At 44.0% G+C, this 22,874-nt stretch overlaps 2 protein-coding genes across 8 annotated transcripts in view; one reads left to right on the top strand and one right to left on the bottom strand.

Annotated features, from left to right (window-relative positions):
* The window catches only part of LOC123774008 (modifier of mdg4), a 96,428-nt gene that overhangs the window by 2,597 nt on the left and 70,957 nt on the right, over positions 1 to 22,874 (bottom strand). For 5 of the 6 annotated variants that reach the window (XM_069318758.1, XM_069318759.1, XM_045768066.2 and 2 more), the window contains exons 6-9: positions 4,940 to 5,122; positions 4,245 to 4,741; positions 3,102 to 3,269; positions 2,312 to 2,437 (exon numbers count right to left, since the gene is read on the bottom strand). In XM_069318758.1, coding sequence (XP_069174859.1) covers positions 2,312 to 2,437; positions 3,102 to 3,269; positions 4,245 to 4,741; positions 4,940 to 5,122 — 974 coding nt within the window. Of the gene's footprint in view, positions 1 to 1,595; positions 1,719 to 2,311; positions 2,438 to 3,101; positions 3,270 to 4,244; positions 4,742 to 4,939; positions 5,123 to 22,874 lie in introns of those variants that run through there. The other variant, XM_069318760.1, reaches the window with a different exon arrangement.
* LOC123774009 (uncharacterized) overlaps positions 12,264 to 22,874 on the top strand; it is a 61,160-nt gene continuing 50,549 nt past the window's right edge. For both annotated transcript variants that reach the window (XR_006774887.2, XM_045768071.2), the window contains exon 1: positions 12,264 to 12,651. The gene's annotated coding sequence lies outside the window, so the exon portion shown is untranslated. The remainder of the gene's footprint in view (positions 12,652 to 22,874) is intronic.

Raw genomic sequence — 22,874 nt, 5'->3', positions numbered from 1 at the left:
GAAACCTTCAATTTCTTCATCCAAGCAGTGATAAGGTCAGAACTATGCACACAAGATATTTAGTCATATTTTACTTGATTGTTTATTAAATATTGTATCCTAATATGCATTATGTGGGCAGTATGGCAGAACTGACTATTGCAAACAGGCAAAGTTAGGATATTAGGCCAACGATTTAGTGTGCCAGTAATATTATACACCTTTTTGGATGAAGTAATGTACATGTATTTGTACTTCCTGTAATCTTATCTTGAACATTCGTAATATTGATCTTTAAATTTTTAGATTTTTCTTGTCCAAGCACAATGGTGCTTGGGAATTAGAATAGCTCTGCTGACACTTTACAATTTGTAATATCTACATCAGGTACAAATGTCAAAATATATTTACAGGCTAGCCAAAGCCAAAAGTGCTAACATCTAAGTCTATTTATCTTGTTGGATGAGCCATTGACATGTAGTTCATGCCTGAAAATGATGATAACCCCCCTTCCTCACTGGGAGGATACCTAATTTGTAGATCTAAAATATAAAGATACAGCCAAGTTCTTAACAGTTTTTATTTAGTGCCCATAGATAGGCTGCTACCCTGCCACAACCATGAGTGCCCTCTGTATTGCTGACGAAAGTACATTTACAAGAGTCTATACAGTGGGATATCAAAACTATGGTAAAGTATTTTAATCTGGTAATACTGAAGTCAAGATCAATTACAAAGTCGCATCTCATAAGTCTCCAGTCTGCCTGGCAGTCGATCAAATAAGTAATTATCAAAACAAGGCACCAAACCGGGAAGGCTACGTAGCATGGCAGTCGATTAAGTAATCATATTTTCTCGTACCAGATTTAGATTAAGCCTAGGTTTTTTGAGGATCTTCTGATTGTTGATATGCCCAATAAAGCAGTATGAAATCATGCTCTCATGAGCAAAGCAAATACTGTATTGTGATCATTAGATTTCCTAGGTATAGAATTTAGAAAAAACGTTTGTTAAAGCTATATATATATAAAGTAGGACTAAAGACATCTCCCAGCAGAGTGCCTAGTTCATAGTTATACTTCGGTAGCCTTAAAATAACAGAAGGCATCATGTTGGATAAATATTCACTAAACACAACATTTAGTAGCATTAATTCTGGCAAGTTCACTTAAGGATAAGTCAGCCTGCTTTATCAAAGGTAAACTTTAGATCCATGAATGTGTCAGGAATTTTGAATGTACACAAAAGTTGTATTTCAATGATATACAATATATTAAGCCACATAACTTGGATAACAGTTAAGCTCCAATTACCTAGAAATGATAGCTGGGAAAACTGACTGTTTTCCAAAGGCAATGATGTTACAAAACACATTCCATTGTTTAGTTACTTGTACATAACTCATATTATACAACTCACTGTACTGTAAAAGCAGCCCTTTGGTTTGTACAGCAATAAGAATGTGAATTCATTTGTCCTCGCAGATATGTAATGTTATGCCCAGTTACAAAGCACATGGGTCAATATAAATATTAAGCAGGTTTAGTGTGGATTATCAAATGATCTGTAGGCTTACCAGATTCTCTGCACTGTTTTGGGATACCATATAAACCACATTTCTTATGTTTAACACAGTTTATTATATTCATGTATAATGATGCATGCTAAGCATTCTGGACTTGATTATGCACTATTGTTGTTGTTGTTGTAAGGCAGCTGGAGCAATTAAATATGAATGCCTGGAACGATACAGGCTCGATTTTAGTGTACGCTGTTCACCTAGTCTTATGAAGAAGTGGGTGATGCTGTGGATGATTTGCTCAAGTGTTGTGGGACTGGTTACCTGTTAGTCTATGTAGTAAGATATGGTCAATGGATGGGTGCTATTTTATTATATGTTAACCTCTCTTTCTCTACATTACATCCCTTCTATCTTTAGGTTAATCTCTCTTTTTCCCCACATGAAAGTGCAAAAAGAGTAATAATGCTTACTACTAATTCTATAAAACTACATTTACCGCTAAGGGTATTATTGTATTACCAGTAATAAAGGGGTTTAAATTCTGCATCTCTGTAGTAGCTCTTTACTTAAATTTTGCGTTAAACTTAAACTTTATATATGTTAAACATAAACGTTTCATTAAAGTGAATTAATTGTTTATTTCATTACATGCAGTTTTAATTCACATACAGTATTTCTTTAATGAGCTGGATCCAGTTTCTTAAAAAAACTTCTGCCTTCACTACACCTATGGCTTGGTTCCCAATCTACTCTCGCCTCTATTTACCCAGAATGTTTCTTGATTGTCTCATTTGTCATTTTCTCTGTTACCTGCTGCATGGGGCTGGAGATGTTGTGTCTCTTGGTAACATTGTACAGTGTAGCTACAGGAATGTTGAAGGCTCGGGCAGCTGGCTTTATCCCAAGATGTCCATCACGAACAAGATTCAGTGCAGTCTGTAAATACAAATTTTTGTAATTTAAACAAAACTATGCAAATGGAATTAAAATCTAAATATAACTGTAGAGACCACAGCATTCAAATGATTTTGTGTGAAAATATGGCTACATTTTAATACCAGGAACAGTGAAAATAAGTTTAATATCAGAGTCTAAGCAAGACCGAACAAGTAAGTCTTAGTGACACATTAATTAGTAAATATAAAAGTTCCCGGCTTGTTCCCCAAGCCGGGAAGACAGTGTAGATCTTTTACCTGAATAAACATTAATATTGTTATTGACACATTAGACACGATTTTTCCTTTTTAGGAGAGGAAGTCTTTTTCTGAAGTACAATAAATATATCATAGGTTCCATTTGTAGTAAATTCATTCCTAAAATTATCTAGATCAAAATGGCATGTGTTCTTTAACAGACAAAAAAAAATCTAATAAAGTTTACACTTTGTTTCTCCATATTGTTATTACTGATGTGAATTGAATTGACTGTGGTCAATTCAGTCACGGTAGCTTCAATGAGTGGGGGAAAGTAGCACCCCTAAATTAAACCTTGAAATTTTATTATCAATTTCTTAATTGCATACAGGCATCATTTGCCAAAAAAGGTATCAAGAGGCAGTGAGGGCTGTATTTACATACAGTTTTTCACCTTATTAACTCACTATGAGGTCGTGCTTTGAGTACTTTCGAATGCGCCGCGGAGGTGTTGGTCGCATAGAATCTGTAACTAGAGGTGTTGATGACTGAGAAGATCCAGCAGCATAAACACGATTCTGCGGCTCTCCACCAGCCAATCCAAGAAGGATAAGGCCTCCATCATCTTGCACATCCTGAAAAAAATTGCATTTGATGATAATGCAATGTGTAAAAGTTTAAGACTGCCTCTCGAACTGTAATCACTTTAGCAACATTACTCCTGAATAAATCATAATGAGACAAGGTTCAATGATAATCTTATCTAACATTTGATATTCATCTGCATGAAAGATAATTTGAATTTACAAACACTCATGCTGTTACATTTTGAAGGAGCACTTGAGACCTATGCTGAAGAATTCTGTAAGCTTGTTTGGTAATCATAATGGTGAAACAGTGTCAATTTTATTACACAGAAAAAATAATGTGTGGAATGATGATTTACAAAGCAAACATATGTATGTAGAATAATGTAAAATTAATAGAATATGGTACAGAAAATCACAAAAGAAGGCAAAAAATTAAAAAACCTGCATTAACAGAAAAAATAGTCCAACAAAAATGGAGACACTGTAGCAGACTAAGTTATCCTACAAAACCAGTATAGTATACCCAAATAAAAATCAACCGAGAAAATGTTAAAATTCTGTCTTGACTGTACTGTACTAAAATGTCCTAACTATAGTATCTTTTTTTTTTTAATAGTGTATAAATAGAATAACTGAACAGATATTAGAAACTGATATTTTACTTATTATTAGAGTACAGTAGTTTTAAATATTCAAATCAAATATATTACATAATACTTACCCGAGAGCTCCAACAAGACTTTGGCAAGCATTGGTATGGAAATTGAGTTGTTGATTTGTAGAACAATTTATTGGGAAACAATCAATGTAGGACTGCCAAACAAATTGTTTCAAGGAAAAGTTATAAAAATATATGAGTGAGTTTAGCTAGGTATACTGTATATATGAGCTGCCTCACATGGGCCAATAAGCCTTCTGCAGTTGCCTTTATTCTAATGTTTTGAATAAATGATTAGCAAGAACATTTAATTAAGGTATATACTATTTTTATTTTAAGGTATATAAATAGTCGAGCCTTACTATAGTGCTCTGAACAGATGTGGGTACATGCTGAGCACTTCCCATTCGCATCATAGTTCCTGAAGTGGTCAAGATGCTGGACATATTTTGATCTCCCATCTCTTCGCTCGCTTCGGTTACTTTCACTGCATGTGACAGTGGATCATCATCATCGTGACTTATACGGATTGTTGCTCTCGTTGCAGCAGATCTGTGATCTTCACGCATTTCAATGGACTCTTTGTGGATGTCAACCTCTTCTTCAGTTGTTAAGTATTCAGTAGCAGATTGATGACTTTGATGTTGGTGAAGGTGACTAGTCATAGGAGAAATTTCAACTGAAGTTTGAACATGAGAGTCTGAAACACTTGTACCATGTTCAAGTTTGATCTGTACTCTCTTCATAGTTCTAGTGTCATCCTCTGGGGTTCCCAGTCCACCCGTGTGTGTCTCCTCCAGCTCCACCTCCTCACACATTGCCATCAGATCTAAAGCTGATCCAGACTTTTTTCTCTCACCTGCAAAGGAGAATATTCCAGTATTAATAATGTACTCACCATTCTAGATTTCATGAAAATACCATATCTTTTGTTAATTCAGTGCAGTTCAATAAAAGGAGTACAGTAAACCAGAATATGAGTGCAATGCTTTTACAAAAGCCAAGTGGTTGAGTATTTTAGATATGACTTTTGGGACAGGGAATTTAGGACACTTACCTTGGGCACTGTGACCAACATGCTCGTCCACCTCATCATCGTCTAAATCATCCATACCAGGGTCCTCCTCATGGTAAAAGGTCATATCAGCCTTAGTGGTGGCACCCATGTGTTGCTGGTGGAGGCCTCCAGAGGCTCTCGAGTCTTCCAACCATGAATCTGCCAGCCCCATTTGGCTTAACCCTGTTCAAGGCCAGTGTGGTTAATTGTTAGTTAAATTATGCTTTTATTTAACACACTAACACCATAAATGTGTTTTTGTACATTTAATTTACATACAAGTCAGTCGCACATGATATTGGAGGCACCAAACAGTCGCCCTATAAATTATTATAGTCACACCTTTCAGGTGTTAATTGCAGCAGGTTGCTTTCGGGTCAGATCATGTGAAGTGACCTAGCTTTCTGCTAAGCTGATAATTGCAGCCGGTTAGCTGTTTTTCCATCAAACAAACCGCTATCTAGGTGGGGTAGGTAGATAGCCAGAGGCTATCTCCTGGAGGGTAGAGCTTAGCTCCCGGTCTTCCCATATATACCTGTGGAACTGTTCAAGTTCAAGGATGTTTATTGAGATAAGCAATAAATACATCTCAAAGGGATAGAGTAGCTTAGGCTATTTCTACCCCCCTCTACTTCAAGTCCCTCAAGGGGCGCACAAATTCAGTGAGTACAAATAGACAAATAACATATCGGAAATGTCGGAAATTTGACTCCTGAGCGTGATTTTTGAGCCGAATTCTGACTCTCTGCACCTATTTTCATTTTCAAATTACGACTTTTTATACTGAAAATATGCCAATTACTGAAAACGGCGAGGGGTCATATTTTGCCCAAACCCCCCTGCAGTTTTCAAAATATCGGAAATTTGACTCCTGAGCGTGATTTTTGAGCCGAATTCTGACTCTGCGCCTATTTTCATTTTCAAATTACGACTATTTATACCGAAAATATGCCAATTACTGAAAACGGCGATGGGTTCATCATTGAGTTTCTTAATATTAATAGCCCAAAGTAGCCCAACTTGCGTTCAAACTAGCCCAAAAAGTCGCAAGTAGCGAAATTAAAAATTTGGGAGCGTGGGGCTCTCAAAAGTAGCCCAATTCGCTACTTGTAGCCCAATCTGGCAACCCTGAATATATTGCTCAGTAGGCTCCAACTTTTTATTTTATTCATTAATATTGAATTCGTCATGTCTACTACCACTATCATACCTTTTTTTATTGTATAAACTGAATAACCGCTTCCTTATACTACCCGTCATTCTTTGTCACTATCTAAAATAGGTTGCACTATCTTATAAGATCACTGTAAATTCAATTGTACTTGAATTAATACGACTGGTCTCTGGCACATCAAGGTTAAATTGCTTTAAGAAATGCTATTGGGTCGAGAGGAGGGGGGGGGCCCCCCCCTAAGCAGTGTCCTCACTGCTTAAACAATACAATATCACATTGACGTTGGTAGTCAGCGGGGTTCGTGCCCCCTAGTACAGTTACAGCCAGCTGGGGCTACCCACTGCACTCTCAACATCCCCAGCGTGCACCAGCCACACACTGTTGTATGATGGTCGCTATCCTCCTGTGCTAGATAAGATAACCAGTTTCACAAGTATATATATACGGGAAAACGAGTATCCCAAAGTGCTTGTTAAAGCCAAACCCAGCTGAACCAACATTTAAAACATTGAGAAACTGGGAATCTATTCCTCCCCCACGTCCTCCCTCTCCTGAATTACTGCAGAAAGCAGCAGGGCCTTAATAATTAACTGTCCCGCGGTTAATTGTGCACAATTGTGCAGCTATACCCAGTACATGTACTGAGCATAGCTGTACATGTACCCGGGTATAGCTGTACATAGTACCCGGGTATAGCTGTACATAGTGCCCGGGTATAGCTGCACATAGTACCCGGGTATAGCTGCACATAGTGCCCGGGTATAGCTGCACATAGTACCTGGGTATAGCTGCACATAGTACCCGGGTATAGCTGCACATAGTACCCGGGTATTATACCTTCATTAAGACGTACACCAAGCTGACCCAAATTTTTCCTAAAGTATTTAGCCAAATCAGTTTGTGTAAACCATTAAAACTGTTTGACGCGCGGATAATTTTTGTCCCGTTTAAATGATGGAATCCAGAAAGGTGCAAATGTAGTTTTCTATTTAATATCTGAAACAATTCAATCAAAACTATATTTTGGAAGATAGAATTAATATTCTAACGAAACTACGCCTTACTGATAAATTACACGTTTATTTGATTTTAGGTAATATATATATGTGCAGTCTCCTCGAAATCTTAATTTACCTCAAACACGAGAACCAGCTGCTCGTACTCCCTCTCACAATTTCCCAGAAATCCAGACGCTAATTTCGTGACCTCAAGACTCCTCAATTTGGAGCCAATGACCAACTGGTCCCCGAAAGCAGAGCTCCACAATATATTTGTACAAATACAATATGCAAAACAATAAACATAGTTCATGTTTCAAAAGGATAGTGGCGGCGAACACTCACGCACTCTACTCCAACTTCCACGACAAAAACAGCAAGTATGCTGCCATTTAAAAGACGCGGAAAATTACATACAAAGGCAATGCATTTACAGGAAACGTTTTATTTTAGAATTCACAACAGTTGATTTTTAGCCGCTGATTCACGAAACTGTCACAGGCACAAATTACCATTATGGACAGTAATGTAGAATTTTACATTTAAGACCATATCTACTATATAATAACTCAATTATTAGAGAATTGAACATCCATAAGCAGTAAACGTTTTCTCTAGCGGCATCTGGTAGTGTTTTCTGACGTCAACACACGTCATCCGTATGTGTGGCTATCATTGGTTGGCAGCCCTGTACCGTCTCATGGCCAACTGTTACGCTCCAATATTTTCCTATTCTTACCACGTGACACACACTTTCTAACTAAAACAAACACACACACACACACATATAAAACTCCTTATATTAATCGTGTATATGGCGCCTTCAAATTAATACCCAGTATTACATTTGAAAAGACAAGAGCCCGGCCCAGTTAGGAAGAGAAGGATATCAGGATCACGCCCTGGGTGACAGTACGGGGGAACTTCCCGTGTCTCATATACCGGCACCCAGATCCCACCCAAAACAACTGTTAACAATTGTTTTTACAAAGTTCAACGGTAAAACACAGAGGTCCTCACAATGAACGCCAACTCAGCTGTGAGAGCTACAGACCACAAGCTGGTGTATGGGTAACTGTCCTGCGAGATGTTGACCTATCACACAGCAAGGCTCTGCACAACTGTAACTCTTCGTGAAGTACTGGGTATAGCTGTACATGTACCTGGGTATAGCTGCACATGTACCCAGGTATAGCTGCACATGTACCCAGGTATAGCTGCACATGTACCCAGGTATAGCTGCACATGTACCTGGGTATAGCTGCACATGTACCTGGGTATAGCTGCACATGTACCTGGGTATAGCTGCACATGTACCTGGGTATAGCTGCACATGTACCTGGGTATAGCTGCACATGTACCCAGGTATAGCTGCACATGTACCCAGGTATAGCTGCACATGTACCCAGGTATAGCTGCACATGTACCCAGGTATAGCTGCACATGTACCTGGGTATAGCTGTACATGTACCTGGGTATAGCTGCACATGTACCCAGGTATAGCTGCACATGTACCCAGGTATAGCTGCACATGTACCCAGGTATAGCTGCACATGTACCCAGGTATAGCTGCACATGTACCCAGGTATAGCTGCACATGTACCCAGGTATAGCTGCACATGTACCCAGGTATAGCTGCACATGTACCCAGGTATAGCTGCACATGTACCCAGGTATAGCTGCACATGTACCCAGGTATAGCTGCACATGTACCCAGGTATAGCTGCACATGTACCCAGGTATAGCTGTACATGTACCCAGGTATAGCTGCACATGTACCCAGGTATAGCTGTACATGTACCCAGGTATAGCTGCACATGTACCCAAGTATAGCTGCACATGTACTGGGTATAGCTGCACATGTACCCAGGTATAGCTGCACATGTACCCAGGTATAGCTGCACATGTACCCAGGTATAGCTGCACATGTACCCAAGTATAGCTGCACATGTACCCAAGTATAGCTGCACATGTACCCAAGTATAGCTGCACATGTACTGGGTATAGCTGCACATGTACCCAGGTATAGCTGCACATGTACCCAGGTATAGCTGCACATGTACCCAGGTATAGCTGCACATGTACCCAAGTATAGCTGCACATGTACTGGGTATAGCTGCACATGTACCCAGGTATAGCTGCACATGTACCCAAGTATAGCTGCACATGTACCCAAGTATAGCTGCACATGTACCCAAGTATAGCTGCACATGTACCCAAGTATAGCTGCACATGTACTGGGTATAGCTGCACATGTACCCAGGTATAGCTGCACATGTACCCAGGTATAGCTGCACATGTACCCAGGTATAGCTGCACATGTACCCAAGTATAGCTGCACATGTACTGGGTATAGCTGCACATGTACCCAGGTATAGCTGCACATGTACCTGGGTATAGCTGCACATGTACCTGGGTATAGCTGCACATGTACCCAGGTATAGCTGCACATGTACCTGGGTATAGCTGCACATGTACCCAGGTATAGCTGCACATGTACCTGGGTATAGCTGCACATGTACCTGGGTATAGCTGCACATGTACCTGGGTATAGCTGCACATGTACCTGGGTATAGCTGCACATGTACCCAGGTATAGCTGCACATGTACCTGGGTATAGCTGCACATGTACCCGGGTATAGCTGCACATGTACCAGGGTATAGCTGCACATGTACCTGGGTATAGCTGCACATGTACCCAGGTATAGCTGCACATGTACCCAGGTATAGCTGCACATGTACCTGGGTATAGCTGCACATGTACCCGGGTATAGCTGCACATGTACCTGGGTATAGCTGCACATGTACCTGGGTATAGCTGCACATGTACCTGGGTATAGCTGCACATGTACCCAGGTATAGCTGCACATGTACCTGGGTATAGCTGCACATGTACCCGGGTATAGCTGCACATGTACCCAGGTATAGCTGCACATGTACCCAGGTATAGCTGCACATGTACCAGGGTATAGCTGCACATGTACTTATCTTTATGAAAATTTAACATAATAAACATAAAGGAGCCGACAAGAGAAACTAACACTATATGATCTCTAACAATGCTGGCCTTAAGGAACAAATCCACGAGGGCCATGACCTTAAGGAACTTGAAGGAATACTAAGTACAATCAAGATAGTTCATTTTATTCTTTGGAAAAAAAATACGAACTTTGAAAGGCAATTAAGGTGAATAATACGTGCACAAGTGGAGAAATAACAAGTTACTGCAATTGCAGACAAGACACACACACAAACTCCTATGTTGATAACACGGACACAAGAGCGGAGGACGGGAGGAGGAAGAGGAAAAAGAGATATTATATATATATATATATATATATATATATATATATATATATATATATATATATTAGAGGGAGAAAGGATTCCATCTATCTCTCAGTATTTAAGAGACAAGGATGCTTATAGATCACATGAGAGCTAATTAGTTAACATTACATATAACCAATACAGTAGATGTAATGTATCCAAATAGTAGTCAAAACATTATCTTTCCATTCTTTTAAATGTTTTTAGTTGCATCTTCCATCGAGTTATGACAAGCAAACTTTTCACAATCTTCAATAAATATCCTCTGCTTATACAATATATTTATTCTCAAAATTGTTACAATCACACGAGTGATTGTCAATAAGTGCCTCTTGTTTATTTATCTTGTAACAAGATACAATTCCTTCTGCGCGCGCACATGTAATTCACTGCATTTTGAAACTTGTTATTACGAAATACTATTTAGGTCAAAATTATCAAATTATGGCCAGAGTGAATAATGAGTTTCTTCCTAGTTCCAAATATTTACGTTCAAGACCAACCCCCCATCCCCCAGGCGTCTCCTCACATCTGGTGATGAAACACACCAATGTATGTTTGATTTCCCAAGACCACGACAAGACGTGCCTAGTTATTCCCCTGTTGTGTGTGTAGGGTAATAGTTAATATCTTGCAGCTATGAAAGGAGGCTAGATAAACTGATAACGTACCACAAAATACTATTGTTTATTACAGTTAATGGCAGCCTATCTCATTGTACTATCAGCAAGAACACTAGTTAAATATTTAAATATAACCAAAGAATATATGTCATTTTCAATTCGCTTTTTTATACTTATTTCTCCCTATAATGGAATGTTTATGAAGGGAAGATTAACACAATTCCAGGAGTAACCCACGAGGTGGCAGCACCTCTGCCAGCTACACCATTACTGAAGCAGCTACCGTGTGTGCACTCCCAAATACTAAGCTACTCCAATGAATGAAAAGTCGAACTGCGGTCGCAGGCTTGGGTACAAATATTACTGGCACTATGGTACAGGTGTTCATGATAATGACACCAAGTGTAAGGTGTTATGTTAAGGTCCCTCACCATCACCCATTATGTTCTTGGTTGTCCCTCAATTATTGTATATAGAAACACTGAGATAAGGACTGTTCCTGAACAAGTAGCCCGGATGTGTCACAACGGAAACGTTGAAGATACTCTGGAGCGATATAAGATTATGGCACCGAGATTGTAACAACATACTGCATGTGTAAAGGAAGAAATGTATATGTTTATCACTCAAAATGTTCTGTAAAATGTTTATTGTTTGTGAGGTGTTATATATAGGAACGACGTTGTACTGAATGGGGTGAGAATAGCTTGAGCTGCCTCGTCCCTTTGTGTGTTTTATACCTCAATAGATATTTAAATTTCAGTTAAAAAACAAACTGCGGCCGATGAGATTAAAAGTGCAAGTAGAAGCGGTTAAGGAGAATACCGGGTGAAGCAGCATGTGGCCGGGTGACTCAGGTGAGCACATCTCGCCCTCAACAAGCATCATCATCACCACAGCTCCGGATCACACCCGCTTCTGCGTCCCGGCTGCACCTCCCATCACAACACGTGCTTCTCTTGCCCCCACCTCTCCCCTAGTACACTAATCACTCCACAAGTCCTTTTATAACTGATCCCATTAAAAAAGTAATAAATTAAGTTACACAAAAATAAAGGAACAAACATATAACGATAAGAGTTCGCAAGTGTTCCAAAAAGGATAAACAAAATGCGGGAGCGAGATTGTTGATAAAATAATAGTGGCAACTGTGGCGGGAGCTCCTCCTCCTGCCGTGGCGTTACTTGGGAGTGGAGTGGAGCCAACGTTGAACATTGACGCCGCACACCCCGACCAGCACACACACGCCTGCTGCACCTTCGTCAACCCTCGCGCGGGCTTCAACTACTCACTCACCTCTAAGGAACCTTGTATCACCCACTACACCCAAAAATACAAAAGAGGGTTGACGAAGAGCAATTATTGTAGATCTGAGTCCAATCAAGTATACAAATAATTGCAAGCCACAATTAAAGTGTGCTAAAGAAGTCAGTGGTCATTATTACTAGTGGACCAAGTAGCATCTCTTGATAAGAAGCCATCGACCAAGACTGAATACGAGGTCCACAGCATCCCTCTTGGGAGTGTTACACCTCACGACCACAGCTGCTCGTCTCCAGGGAACACCCTACCAGCTAATCACGCCAGGTAAGAGAACAATGTACAGTCTACAATGTTGTCTAATTGACATGGATGCCTTAGCGCCGTGTTTCCCTCTCAGTTTCATTATAAAAACTCCTACGGGCTCACCATAGCCCGTGCTACTTGGAACTTAGTAGCGAATCTAACAACAACAACATTCTCAGTTTCCAGTAACGACATTTTTTGTATCATAATTTGCCTTTCATCCTCACGTGTGATTTGTCTATGGTAAAGTGTGGTAATCTGTAGCGGTTACCATCATAACATGCTCGGAAAGAATATCGCGTGACAACGGCGATAAACACATTATATGTCAAATTGAATGTTAAGAATCCGCGCGGCCGCCACCAGTGTTAACTCTACGATTAAGGTACATTCTCCATTCTTCAACACAGTTTTCATATAATGACCGGAAACTTTTATGTAAACAGACCCAATAAGTAATAAGACTGATAAAGTATATTTGTCAGACAAGTATAAAAGTATTTAGTTACACTTATGTTTCATGGTGTTGGCAAGTGTCCAAGTGAGCAGCAGGTGGTACCAACACAGGCTGTGTGTATTCCAGCCAGCCCCGGCCTCTAAATAAAGTTACCTTCACCACCAACACCACCAAACTGGTTGACAATATATATATTAGTAACCAAATACCTTTGTTTAAACCACACTGGTTCTCTATAATTATGCTGGCTTAGCACTTTCTCCCGATACCTATAATGTAAACAAAATAATACTAAAACAACGGGCGGATTACTGTATTAAATACCTCACTGCAGTGGCAGCGTTGACTTGTGTATACCTGAGACGGGTATACTTGTGTGACATTCCACTTGGAGGTGTAAGGATACAGTTTACACGCGAGACGTGCAGGCAGTGTAGAGGTGTGTGTGTGTGTGTATGGTGGGATAAGTGGCTGTCAATGTCGGGGTTTGTCAACACAACTTGGCGGGTGACCTTGACGGAGCCGCCCCGCCAAGAACACTAAACCCGCCACCTGCTAAACCTCACCCTTCACCTGCTCATAGATCATCTTCACTGTCCATCGACCCTTCAAATCATATTTTTTCTGAACACAGCTTACACCTGTACTCAACTCTGTAACACATCGTATAGATCAGGGAAGCAGTTCACTACTAACCTTTATATAGATCTAGGCTGCTCTAGGTTAAATATACATATCAAATAAATTCTCAAAAATCTTAAATCGGAGGAGACAGGTCCCTGGCGGCCCACAGGTTCATTCATCTCTAGAGGATACATCACTCCTATCACTTGGCTATAAGAGGGGGTTCTCAAGCTGCCCACCATGTAAATTTAGGTGGAGGTCTAAAAGAGGAAATTAAGGTATTTTTGCGATAAGAAAATATATATGTGATCGTGGGAAATCCTGCTTGTCTTGACACACATTCTCAGCATAGACGAAAATGGTCTCCCGTGATCTGGTTGTATTATTTATTTGCTGCTATGAATGAGCGATCGAGGTCAATAGGAGAGTGGCCAGGTGAGTGGCCCGGGGTTCACACGCCAGCCGGGGCGATACTGCCTCCACCTGGCCATTACCTCTTTCACATAGCGGCCTTGTTAATGCCCCCCCCCCCCCTTACACTCCGTAAAGGTCCCATCTGGTGAATACCAGCATTATCCTCACTTTAATAAGACTTAATCGAAATCCTCAGATTAGGCAAAATTGTAATTAATTTTGTCAATAAAGATGTTAATAATAAATAAGTCTGGTGGCATAACCTTTACACTGCCTCAACTTGTGGCTCCCTACATGTGGCACAGAGGCCCCCAGGGGCCCCCTCACGGCCAGTCTGGGAACCAGTGCTCTACATGCTTGACCTACAACAATATTTTGGCTCACTTCTCCGCAACCTAACTTTTTTTTTAAGTAAAGAACGCGAGTGGACACAAACAGCGACCACACTACAAAAACAAAGCTGAGTCGATATTCGACCTCCCTGGCGACGAAGCTTTAGCGTGAGTTGTTCAGCTGGCACAAGCTCTAGAATGTACACTGGTGAAGTGTTACTAACACACGGCAACAATACTACCACACACCGTGTACAACCTCTCATGACCAAGAGCACACGCACCATGAGGCGGGGTTGTGAAGAGTGAGGCGTGTCTGCCTCACACACTCATACACGCGATAAAACACCTAAATTATTGGGATCGTCTCAAAGCTCTCCAAATGTACTCACTAGAAAGAAGACGAGAGAGAGATCAAATAATATACACCTGGAAGATACTGGAAGGCCAAGTACAAAATCTACACAGTATAATAACAACATACTGGAGTGAACGATATGGAAGAAAATGCAGAATAGAACCTGTGAAGAGCAAAGGTGCCATAGGCACAATCAGAGAACACTGTATAAACATCAGAGGTCCGCGGTTGTTCAACACCCTCCCAGCGAGCGTAAGAAATATTGCCGGAACAACCGTGGACATCTTCAAGAGGAAACTAGATTGTTTCCTCCAAGGAGTGCCGGACCAACCGGGCTGTGGTGGGTATGTGGGCCTGCGGGCCGCTCCAAGCAACAGCCTGGTGGACCAAACTCTCACAAGTCAAGCCTGGCCTCGGGCCTGGCTTGGGGAGTAGAAGAACTCCCAGAACCCCATCAACCAGGTATCACACGCCCTCACACCTCCACAAATGCGAAGACAAAAACATTGTGAGGCTGCACACACTGGTGAGGCTACAGGGATGGCGAGGGGCTGATGCCGGGTACACCACCTCTCACACCCACAGTATATCAGCTTTGTCAAGAACTTCCTGCACTCCCTCCTCCCCTGCATCACCCACCATGCCCACCACCTCCCCTGCACCACACACCATGCCCACCACCTCCCCTGCACCACCCACCATGCCCACCACCTCCTGCTGGAACACCTGGGACAGTGATAGAGAATAACTGCATTAATAATAACTATGTGCCGTCACGCTGGCTACACATTCCTGTGGAGGTGCGCCTGGGCTGTGGACGGCTGCCCCCAGCGGCCACCATACCCAGGACGCCGCTGGCTCCGCCTTGAGTCACCGTAAGTGATTCAGCGTTACTCTTGGCTAGTGTGGTTAGTCTCGCTGGTATGTAAACGAGGGGGTAACACCTAGACGGTGTGCCCTTCACCCCAGTGCCAGCGGTGCCAGCACGCAGACAGGCACTACACCAACAGCCCCGCTCTTGTGCCAGGCAAGTCCACTACGGGATCACCATAGCCCGTGCTACTTTTGGAACTTTTGCTCCCAGTAGCTGAATCTGAAACAAGAAGAAGAAGCCGCCGATAATGACCCGCCTGCCGCACACATTATTACACCACACAAGTACTATATACCGTGAAAATGGTGAATGGATCAAGCGGCCTCGCGAGTACCAGTTGATTCAGCAGCAGGAATGTCAGGCAGACATTCGTGCAGTAGTGTACACCACACACTATGTGCCAGCCCGCACCCCACACACCTCTACACCAACTTCTACCTGCTTGATGGCGTTCTGGGAGTTCTTCTACTCCCCAAGCCCGGCCCGAGGCCAGGCTCGACTTGTGAGAGTTTGGTTATATATTTATATATATTACAACTTTACAAACAGTGACTTTGACACCACACAAGCCTACACATCTCTTATGACCAGGAGTATATGACTCACCAACACTATCTGAGAGAACCTGAAAGGAATTATTTAGGCTTTGTTTAATATTGGGCAAAACATATATATATATGATAGTGTATTTAAGGGGTGGGGGGGGGGTAATGGGGAGACGTGGCAATGGGATAAAGGAATGTTGTTGTTGTTGCTTGGGAACCTAGATACTGCTACTGGGAATCAAAAGTTGCAAGTAGCACGGGCTATGGCGAGCCCGTAATGAACTGTGAGCTGGTACAGGAGCGGGGCTGTAACTGAGGGGAGGGAGGGAAGTGGGAGAGAGAGAGAGGAACGGGTGACATGACCCGTTCCTTGCTCTCACAAGCACTCTTACTACAGTACGAGCTGCTGACCAACACAGCAGACGATTACCGTGTGTGGAGGGCGTGGAGGGCAGGGAGCCAGGTGTGTGTGTAGGGCGTGGAGGGTAGGGAGCCAGGTGTGTGTGGAGGGCAGGGAGCCAGGTGTGTGTGAAGGGCGTCGAGGGCAGGGAGCCAGGTGTGTGTGAAGGGCGTGGAGGGCAGGGAGCCAGGTGTGTGTGAAGGCCACGTGCAGCCTGACCCAGTTAACTGTCGTCCTCCTGGACCTGCACTAACAACACTCCACAACACAAATAAAGTTATTCACTTGAACACTGCCGAACACTTCATATCATGTGCACTTTTAGAAATGAAAAGGGTTTATTACTTAAAATAAAGTATAATATATATATATATATATATATATATATATATATATATATATATATATATATATATATATATATATATATATATATATATATAATTTATTTAAAGTAATAAACCCTTTTCATAAGTTTGGTGAAGGAGTGGAAGTAAGGATTACGAGGCTGCACTAACGTATGGAGTTGCAGCCAATGAAGAAGGAGAGGAGGAGAAGAGCCGTGTAATACCTGAGGCCAGGTGATGGGAGAGACGGCCGCTACACGGCACGCGGCCGGGGGACTCCTGCCCTCCCAAGATAAAGCACTTACTGGTAATGAGAGATAAATGTCGCGTGGTTGTAATTATGCACTTTAGTGTCCCCAACCTCGCTACTGGCGCTCCACCTGGCCAGCTGGTCCTCGGGTGATCAACACTTCCCTCCACGAGGCCTCCCAGTACCCACCAGTTCCCTCTTAGCCCCCTCTACAGCTACCATTGTGTGTGTGTGTGTGTGTGTGTGTGTGTGTGTGTGTGTGTGTGTGTGTGTGTGTGTGTGTGTGTGTTCGAGACGCCGCTGACAGTTCATCTAACTCGAGCACCAGTCTTGTGCGTGTGAGTCACACGCACATGATCACATTTTATCTTGTCACAGATAAAAGTTAAAAGAATACACAAGGCACCTTTATACCCCCCCCCCCCCGTCGACGCTGACGTACTAAGGTGCATAGTTATACCCGCTGGTGCCTCACAGGGCTCTGGCACAGGGTAAGTGGTGGTCCACTACGGGCTCGCCATAGCCCGTGCTACTGCAACTTTTGGTTCCCAGTAGCGGAATCTAAAACAACTAAAACAACGGTCGGGGATTGAACGCCGACCTGCATGAAGCCAGACCGTCCAGCTTAAGTGGTTTGAAAAGAGCGGGAACCACACTAAATAAAACGCCTGATGAAGTAGCAGAAGACAGAGGGAAGCAGATTATTAGGTGAAGAGTGAGAGGCGGCGACACAGCGAGTCTTGGCGTACACAAGGTGTACACAAGAACACAATGTGCGAGGTGTGTACGGGCAGGTAGTCAGGTCACACCTTGTGTTCTCCAACACTGGCTGTGTCGCCGGCTCTCTCACTCTTCACCTAATGCTCTGCTTCCCTCTGTCTTCTGCTACTTCTTCAGGCGTTTTATTAACACGAGAAGAGTTCAATTATAATGCAACAGGTGCAAGAAGGCTAGCAGGCGGGGCATAGAGCGCCAGGCCTCTCTACCCAGTAGTCACCTCTTAGGTGAATACCCTCTAGGAAGGTAGACAGGGAGAGGATCTGGGCACGAAGACCGGGGTATACTAGTTGTGGCGGGCAGGTGGTGGCGCCCATATGACCTCCACCCTCACCCCTCACCACTGCACCAACACAACCTCTCCTCACTCTCCCTCACGTATTGCCTCTACACCTGTTTGGACTTCATTGTCATACTGTAACTGCATAACTCTGAATTATTTCACTAGCAAAGTGCCCACTAATCCCAGCACTAGACGCTGAGGGGAACAAAGACAGTCCGAAACGCTAACTAGGGTCATGGACTAGAACAAGTCTTGGAAGCCACCTCCATCCACAACTTCACGGCCAGATTCTACCAAGACTTATAACACAACGGGTACAACACACTAGTAACTGTGAGGCTTCACTTCCTGCGGCCAGCTGTGTGTGCAGGAAGTGAAGGAATGTGTAGCTATGACCCCTGTCCCCTCCCCCCCCACCTCGCCGCCCACGGGACGGGTATTAGGTGCATAGTAAATGAACCGGCGGCGTGATGACCCGAGGTGACCTACCTGGCCCCCGGGGGCGTGACGTCACGAGTCGTCAGGCTTCTCCCCCCCCCCCCCTGCACCATCCAGTACGTCTTACTCCAACACACATGTTTCCCCTGTCCCCTGTTGACCGTTCCTGGCACGTGTCTGAGGAGGTCACTCCTGCGTCACGGTGCTCCGCGTGACGCTGTCAACACTGCATCACTCCCACCTTTACATTTCATCATACTGAGGTACAAGTGCATTGATGCCGCTTCCCTAAACCACCTGGTTGATGGGGTTCTGGGAGTTCTTCTACTCCCCAAGCCAGGCCCGAGGCCAGGCTTGACTTGTGAGAGTTTGGTCCACCAGGCTGTTGCTTGGAGCGGCCCACAGGCCCACATACCCACCACAGCCCGATTAGTCCGGCACTCCTTGGAGGAATAATTCTAGTTTCCTCTTGAAAATGTCCACGGTTGTTCCGGCAATATTTCTTATATTATAACGGTTCACCTGAACGGTTATACAGTCATTCCCTGTAGCATGAGGCGGCGGCGCTCCCGACACACCACACACGGGCCCGGTCATAACCATCCTCACAACTCCAGGAGGGAGGGAGCCGGTGGCTGAGCGGACACAACACTATACGCGTGATCCTGTGGTCCCGGGTTCGATCCCGAGCGCCGGCGAGAAACGATGGGCAGAGTTTCTTTTACCCTGATGCTCCTGTTGCCTAGCAGTAAATAGGTACTTGGGAGTTAGTCAGCTGTCAAGGGCTGCTTCCTGGGGGTAGAGGCTTGGCCGAAGACCGGGCCGCGAGGACACTAAAGCCCCGAAATCATCTCAAGATAACCTCTCACATGTATCACACGCGCGCCAACACAAAAAAATAAAATCGCGGTAAAACAAGTTAGCTAGAGAGGAAGGTGAAGCAAGTGAGGCGGAATGAACCCGCGTGGTGAGGTCCAACACCGGCGGCGGCCGTCAATTATTCTGCAAGAAACGTCCATAAAGTGGCGGCATGTATATACAGGAAGCATCACCACCCACACCTGAGGAGTAACACCCGGGTGCTGGTGACAGGGTCTTGGCCAACACTTTACCCATCACTCCAGCTAACATTATGACCAACAACGGCACGCCCGCCCCGCTCACACACACACAACACTCCTCAACCCTCACTATCATGGAGCTATGTTTATGTATGAGATGGCGTGGGAGACACACGCAGATACACAAGAGGGAAGGAAGGGGGGAGAGGGAAGGAAGGGGGGAGAGGGAAGGAAGGGGGGAGAGGGAGGGAGGGAGGAACACACACACACACACACATGATAGAGCCCAGTAGGCTCAGAAATCTGTACACCAGTTGATTGACGGTTGAGAGGCGGGACCAAAGAGCCAAAGCTCAACCCCCGCAAGCACAATTAGGCGAGTACAATTAGGTGAGTACACACGAGCCGAAACTTAACCCCCCCCCCGCAAGCACAATTAGGTTAGTACACACACACCTAGCGGCTGAGTGGACAGCGCTCTGGGGTCGTAGCCCTAATGGCCCAGGTTCGATCACAGGCAGAGGCAGAAACAAATGAGGAGAGTTTCTTTCATCCTGATGAACCTGTTCACATAGCACTAAATAGGTACCTAGGAGTTTGACATCAGCTATGGGCTGCTTCCTGGGAATGTGTGTGTGTGTGTGTGTGTGTGTGTGTGTGTGTGTGTGTGTGTGTGTGTGTGTGTGTGTGTGTGTGTGTGTGTGTGTGTGTGTGTGTGTGTGTGTTAGAGAGAAATATATGAAGTAGACATAATGGAGTAAATATAAAATTGGTCAGAAAGGCGGGGTCCAAGAACTAATACCTCGATTCTGCAAATCCAAGTAGTAAATATAAATAGTAAACACACACACACACACGCCTAGAGACAGAGCAAACAATGGGGAAGTGTGGTTGGTGCACTCTTGTGGCGCGTTTATTGAACGACCTCAACTATTCGTGTTTGTTGGACAAGCAGGATAGTAATACCTGCCGCAGTAATTATTACTGCGGCAGTCGACCGTAGTAGTAATGAGGTGTAGAGGAGAGCCAATGTCCCCCATGACGAGGGTGTCACCCACTGCACCATCTCTGCCTCAGGCAGGTGATGGTGGGACACAATACTGCTGACACAACACACACCATCTTCATGCACACACACCATAATAAACCTACTAAAATAAACGTACAATGACTGCAAGAAACTTGGTGTTCCAAGATGAAGTTTGCGTCTTCAACAAGCACGCTTACCCTGCCATACAAGGCAAGTGAGGAAGCTTACAACATCAAACCGTACCTGCTCGATAACAGTTTCACAAGTTTATATAAAGGCCAAGTTCACTCATCAGAGGCACCTTGAATATGCTCCACCTTTTTGTTGTTGGATGGCGTGTCCCCATCCGTTCTCAGACTTGGAGACAAGGCACAGAGCCGTGGCCCATGTCGCGTGGTCCTGTCTGGACCTGTCACTGCGGCAGTGTACAGCACCAGAGAGAAGTATGAGGCTTTACAGTAACGTCAAAGGACAACCTTCCAAGGTGCGCCACCGGGCCAAACTTTGTGGACAACTTTTTTTTTACATCAATTAAAATACAAGACAGTCGGCAGAAACGTCACACTGGCTGTAACATTCTTAACAATATCACTCCATCAGTAATCATTCATTGCTCGACTAACCCGCACTTGGAACATGTTCTCTCAACAAGTTGTTATTCGAGAAATCAAGTTAACTGACCCTGTGAGCGCTCAGGTCCACAGACTAGTCCAGCTTCACCCTGTACCTTCACGACTGTAGCATAACATTATATACACTTTACACCAATAATAATACATTTACTAGATTATTTTACACGACAATGCTTCAAAATGAGCTGATGTAGGTTAACAGTTCCCAACAGTATTGATACCTGACCATCAATATTTATCTTATTGAAGCCAAGTCTTGCCTCAGAGACGGAGGATGTTTCCTCAGTAAAGAAGGTGATGAGGCTGTGCTACACTTGTACTCGGAGAGAATGCCAAACATTTACCCAAGGACAGAAGTACTGGGCCAGTCCGCAATGTGGACCACTGACTAGGGTGCCACGGGGCCCAGGGGCGGCACCTCCCCAGGACACACACATCAGGTGTAACAGAACACGCACGGTCCTCACGCTGCCTCGTGTAAACATGCAATATTAAAATTTTACATTTTATCTGTTACTATCTGTTACCAACTCTAAATACCTCCTGCGATTAATAGTTCCTTATCAGTTTGTGTTTGCTGGCGTGCCAGACTCGGGGTCTTCCGCTCTATTTCATTCCAACCAGAAAATATATATTTGACAACAAAGGCCACATTACACAAATGATCATGGTCAGCCGGCGCCCAATGACATGCGCTGACATCACAAGACCAGTCACCCGAGCACGGCACCGTTTGCCAAGTCTTACCACACATGTCGACTTAAATGTCGAGGCAGACTACACATAAAGGCTACCTGGGCCAAATACGGCGATTGATCCGCTCTTGAGGTAGCGCTAACACAGAGAAGAGCGGGGTGTGCGAGGCCTCACCCAGGGACAACGGTAGCGGGAAGAGTCCCACGGCAGGCAGGCTGTCTGGTGTGGTCTTGCTCCCGCCAGCCATCCCCGTCACCCCAACTTACCGCTACACACTCCACCACGGGTATGGGTCACCACGGGTATGGGGTCACCACGGGTATGGGTCACCACGGGTATGGGTCACCACTGAACTCGTCACACCTACCCCCATCAAGACCACCCCATCCGTCCACACCGGACACTCCCGCTCAACACCCATTCCACGGATAGGAAAGTAACAGGAAAATGAAAGAGTATTGCTTAATTACTCTTCTAATGTACCAGTCAACAAGTAAGACATTGTAAGTACAGACCTACAGGGAAGGGGAAGGGAACTATGAGGAGAAAGCGCCAAGCCATTACGACTACATAGCACTGGGAAGGGATCAGGATAAGGATTTGGGGTGGTGCCCAACCACTTGGACGGTCGGGGATTGAACACCGACCTGCATAACGCGAGACCGTCGCTCTACCGTCTAGCCCAAGTGGTTGGGCTCAGGACAATACAAATTACTATACTAGACA

The sequence above is a fragment of the Procambarus clarkii genome, chromosome 91 (genome assembly GCF_040958095.1).
Source record: "Procambarus clarkii isolate CNS0578487 chromosome 91, FALCON_Pclarkii_2.0, whole genome shotgun sequence".
Classification (NCBI taxonomy): Eukaryota; Metazoa; Arthropoda; class Malacostraca; order Decapoda; family Cambaridae; genus Procambarus; species Procambarus clarkii.
Note: the sequence above shows the minus strand (reverse complement) of the source record. Positions and strands in the feature narration are given on the sequence as shown.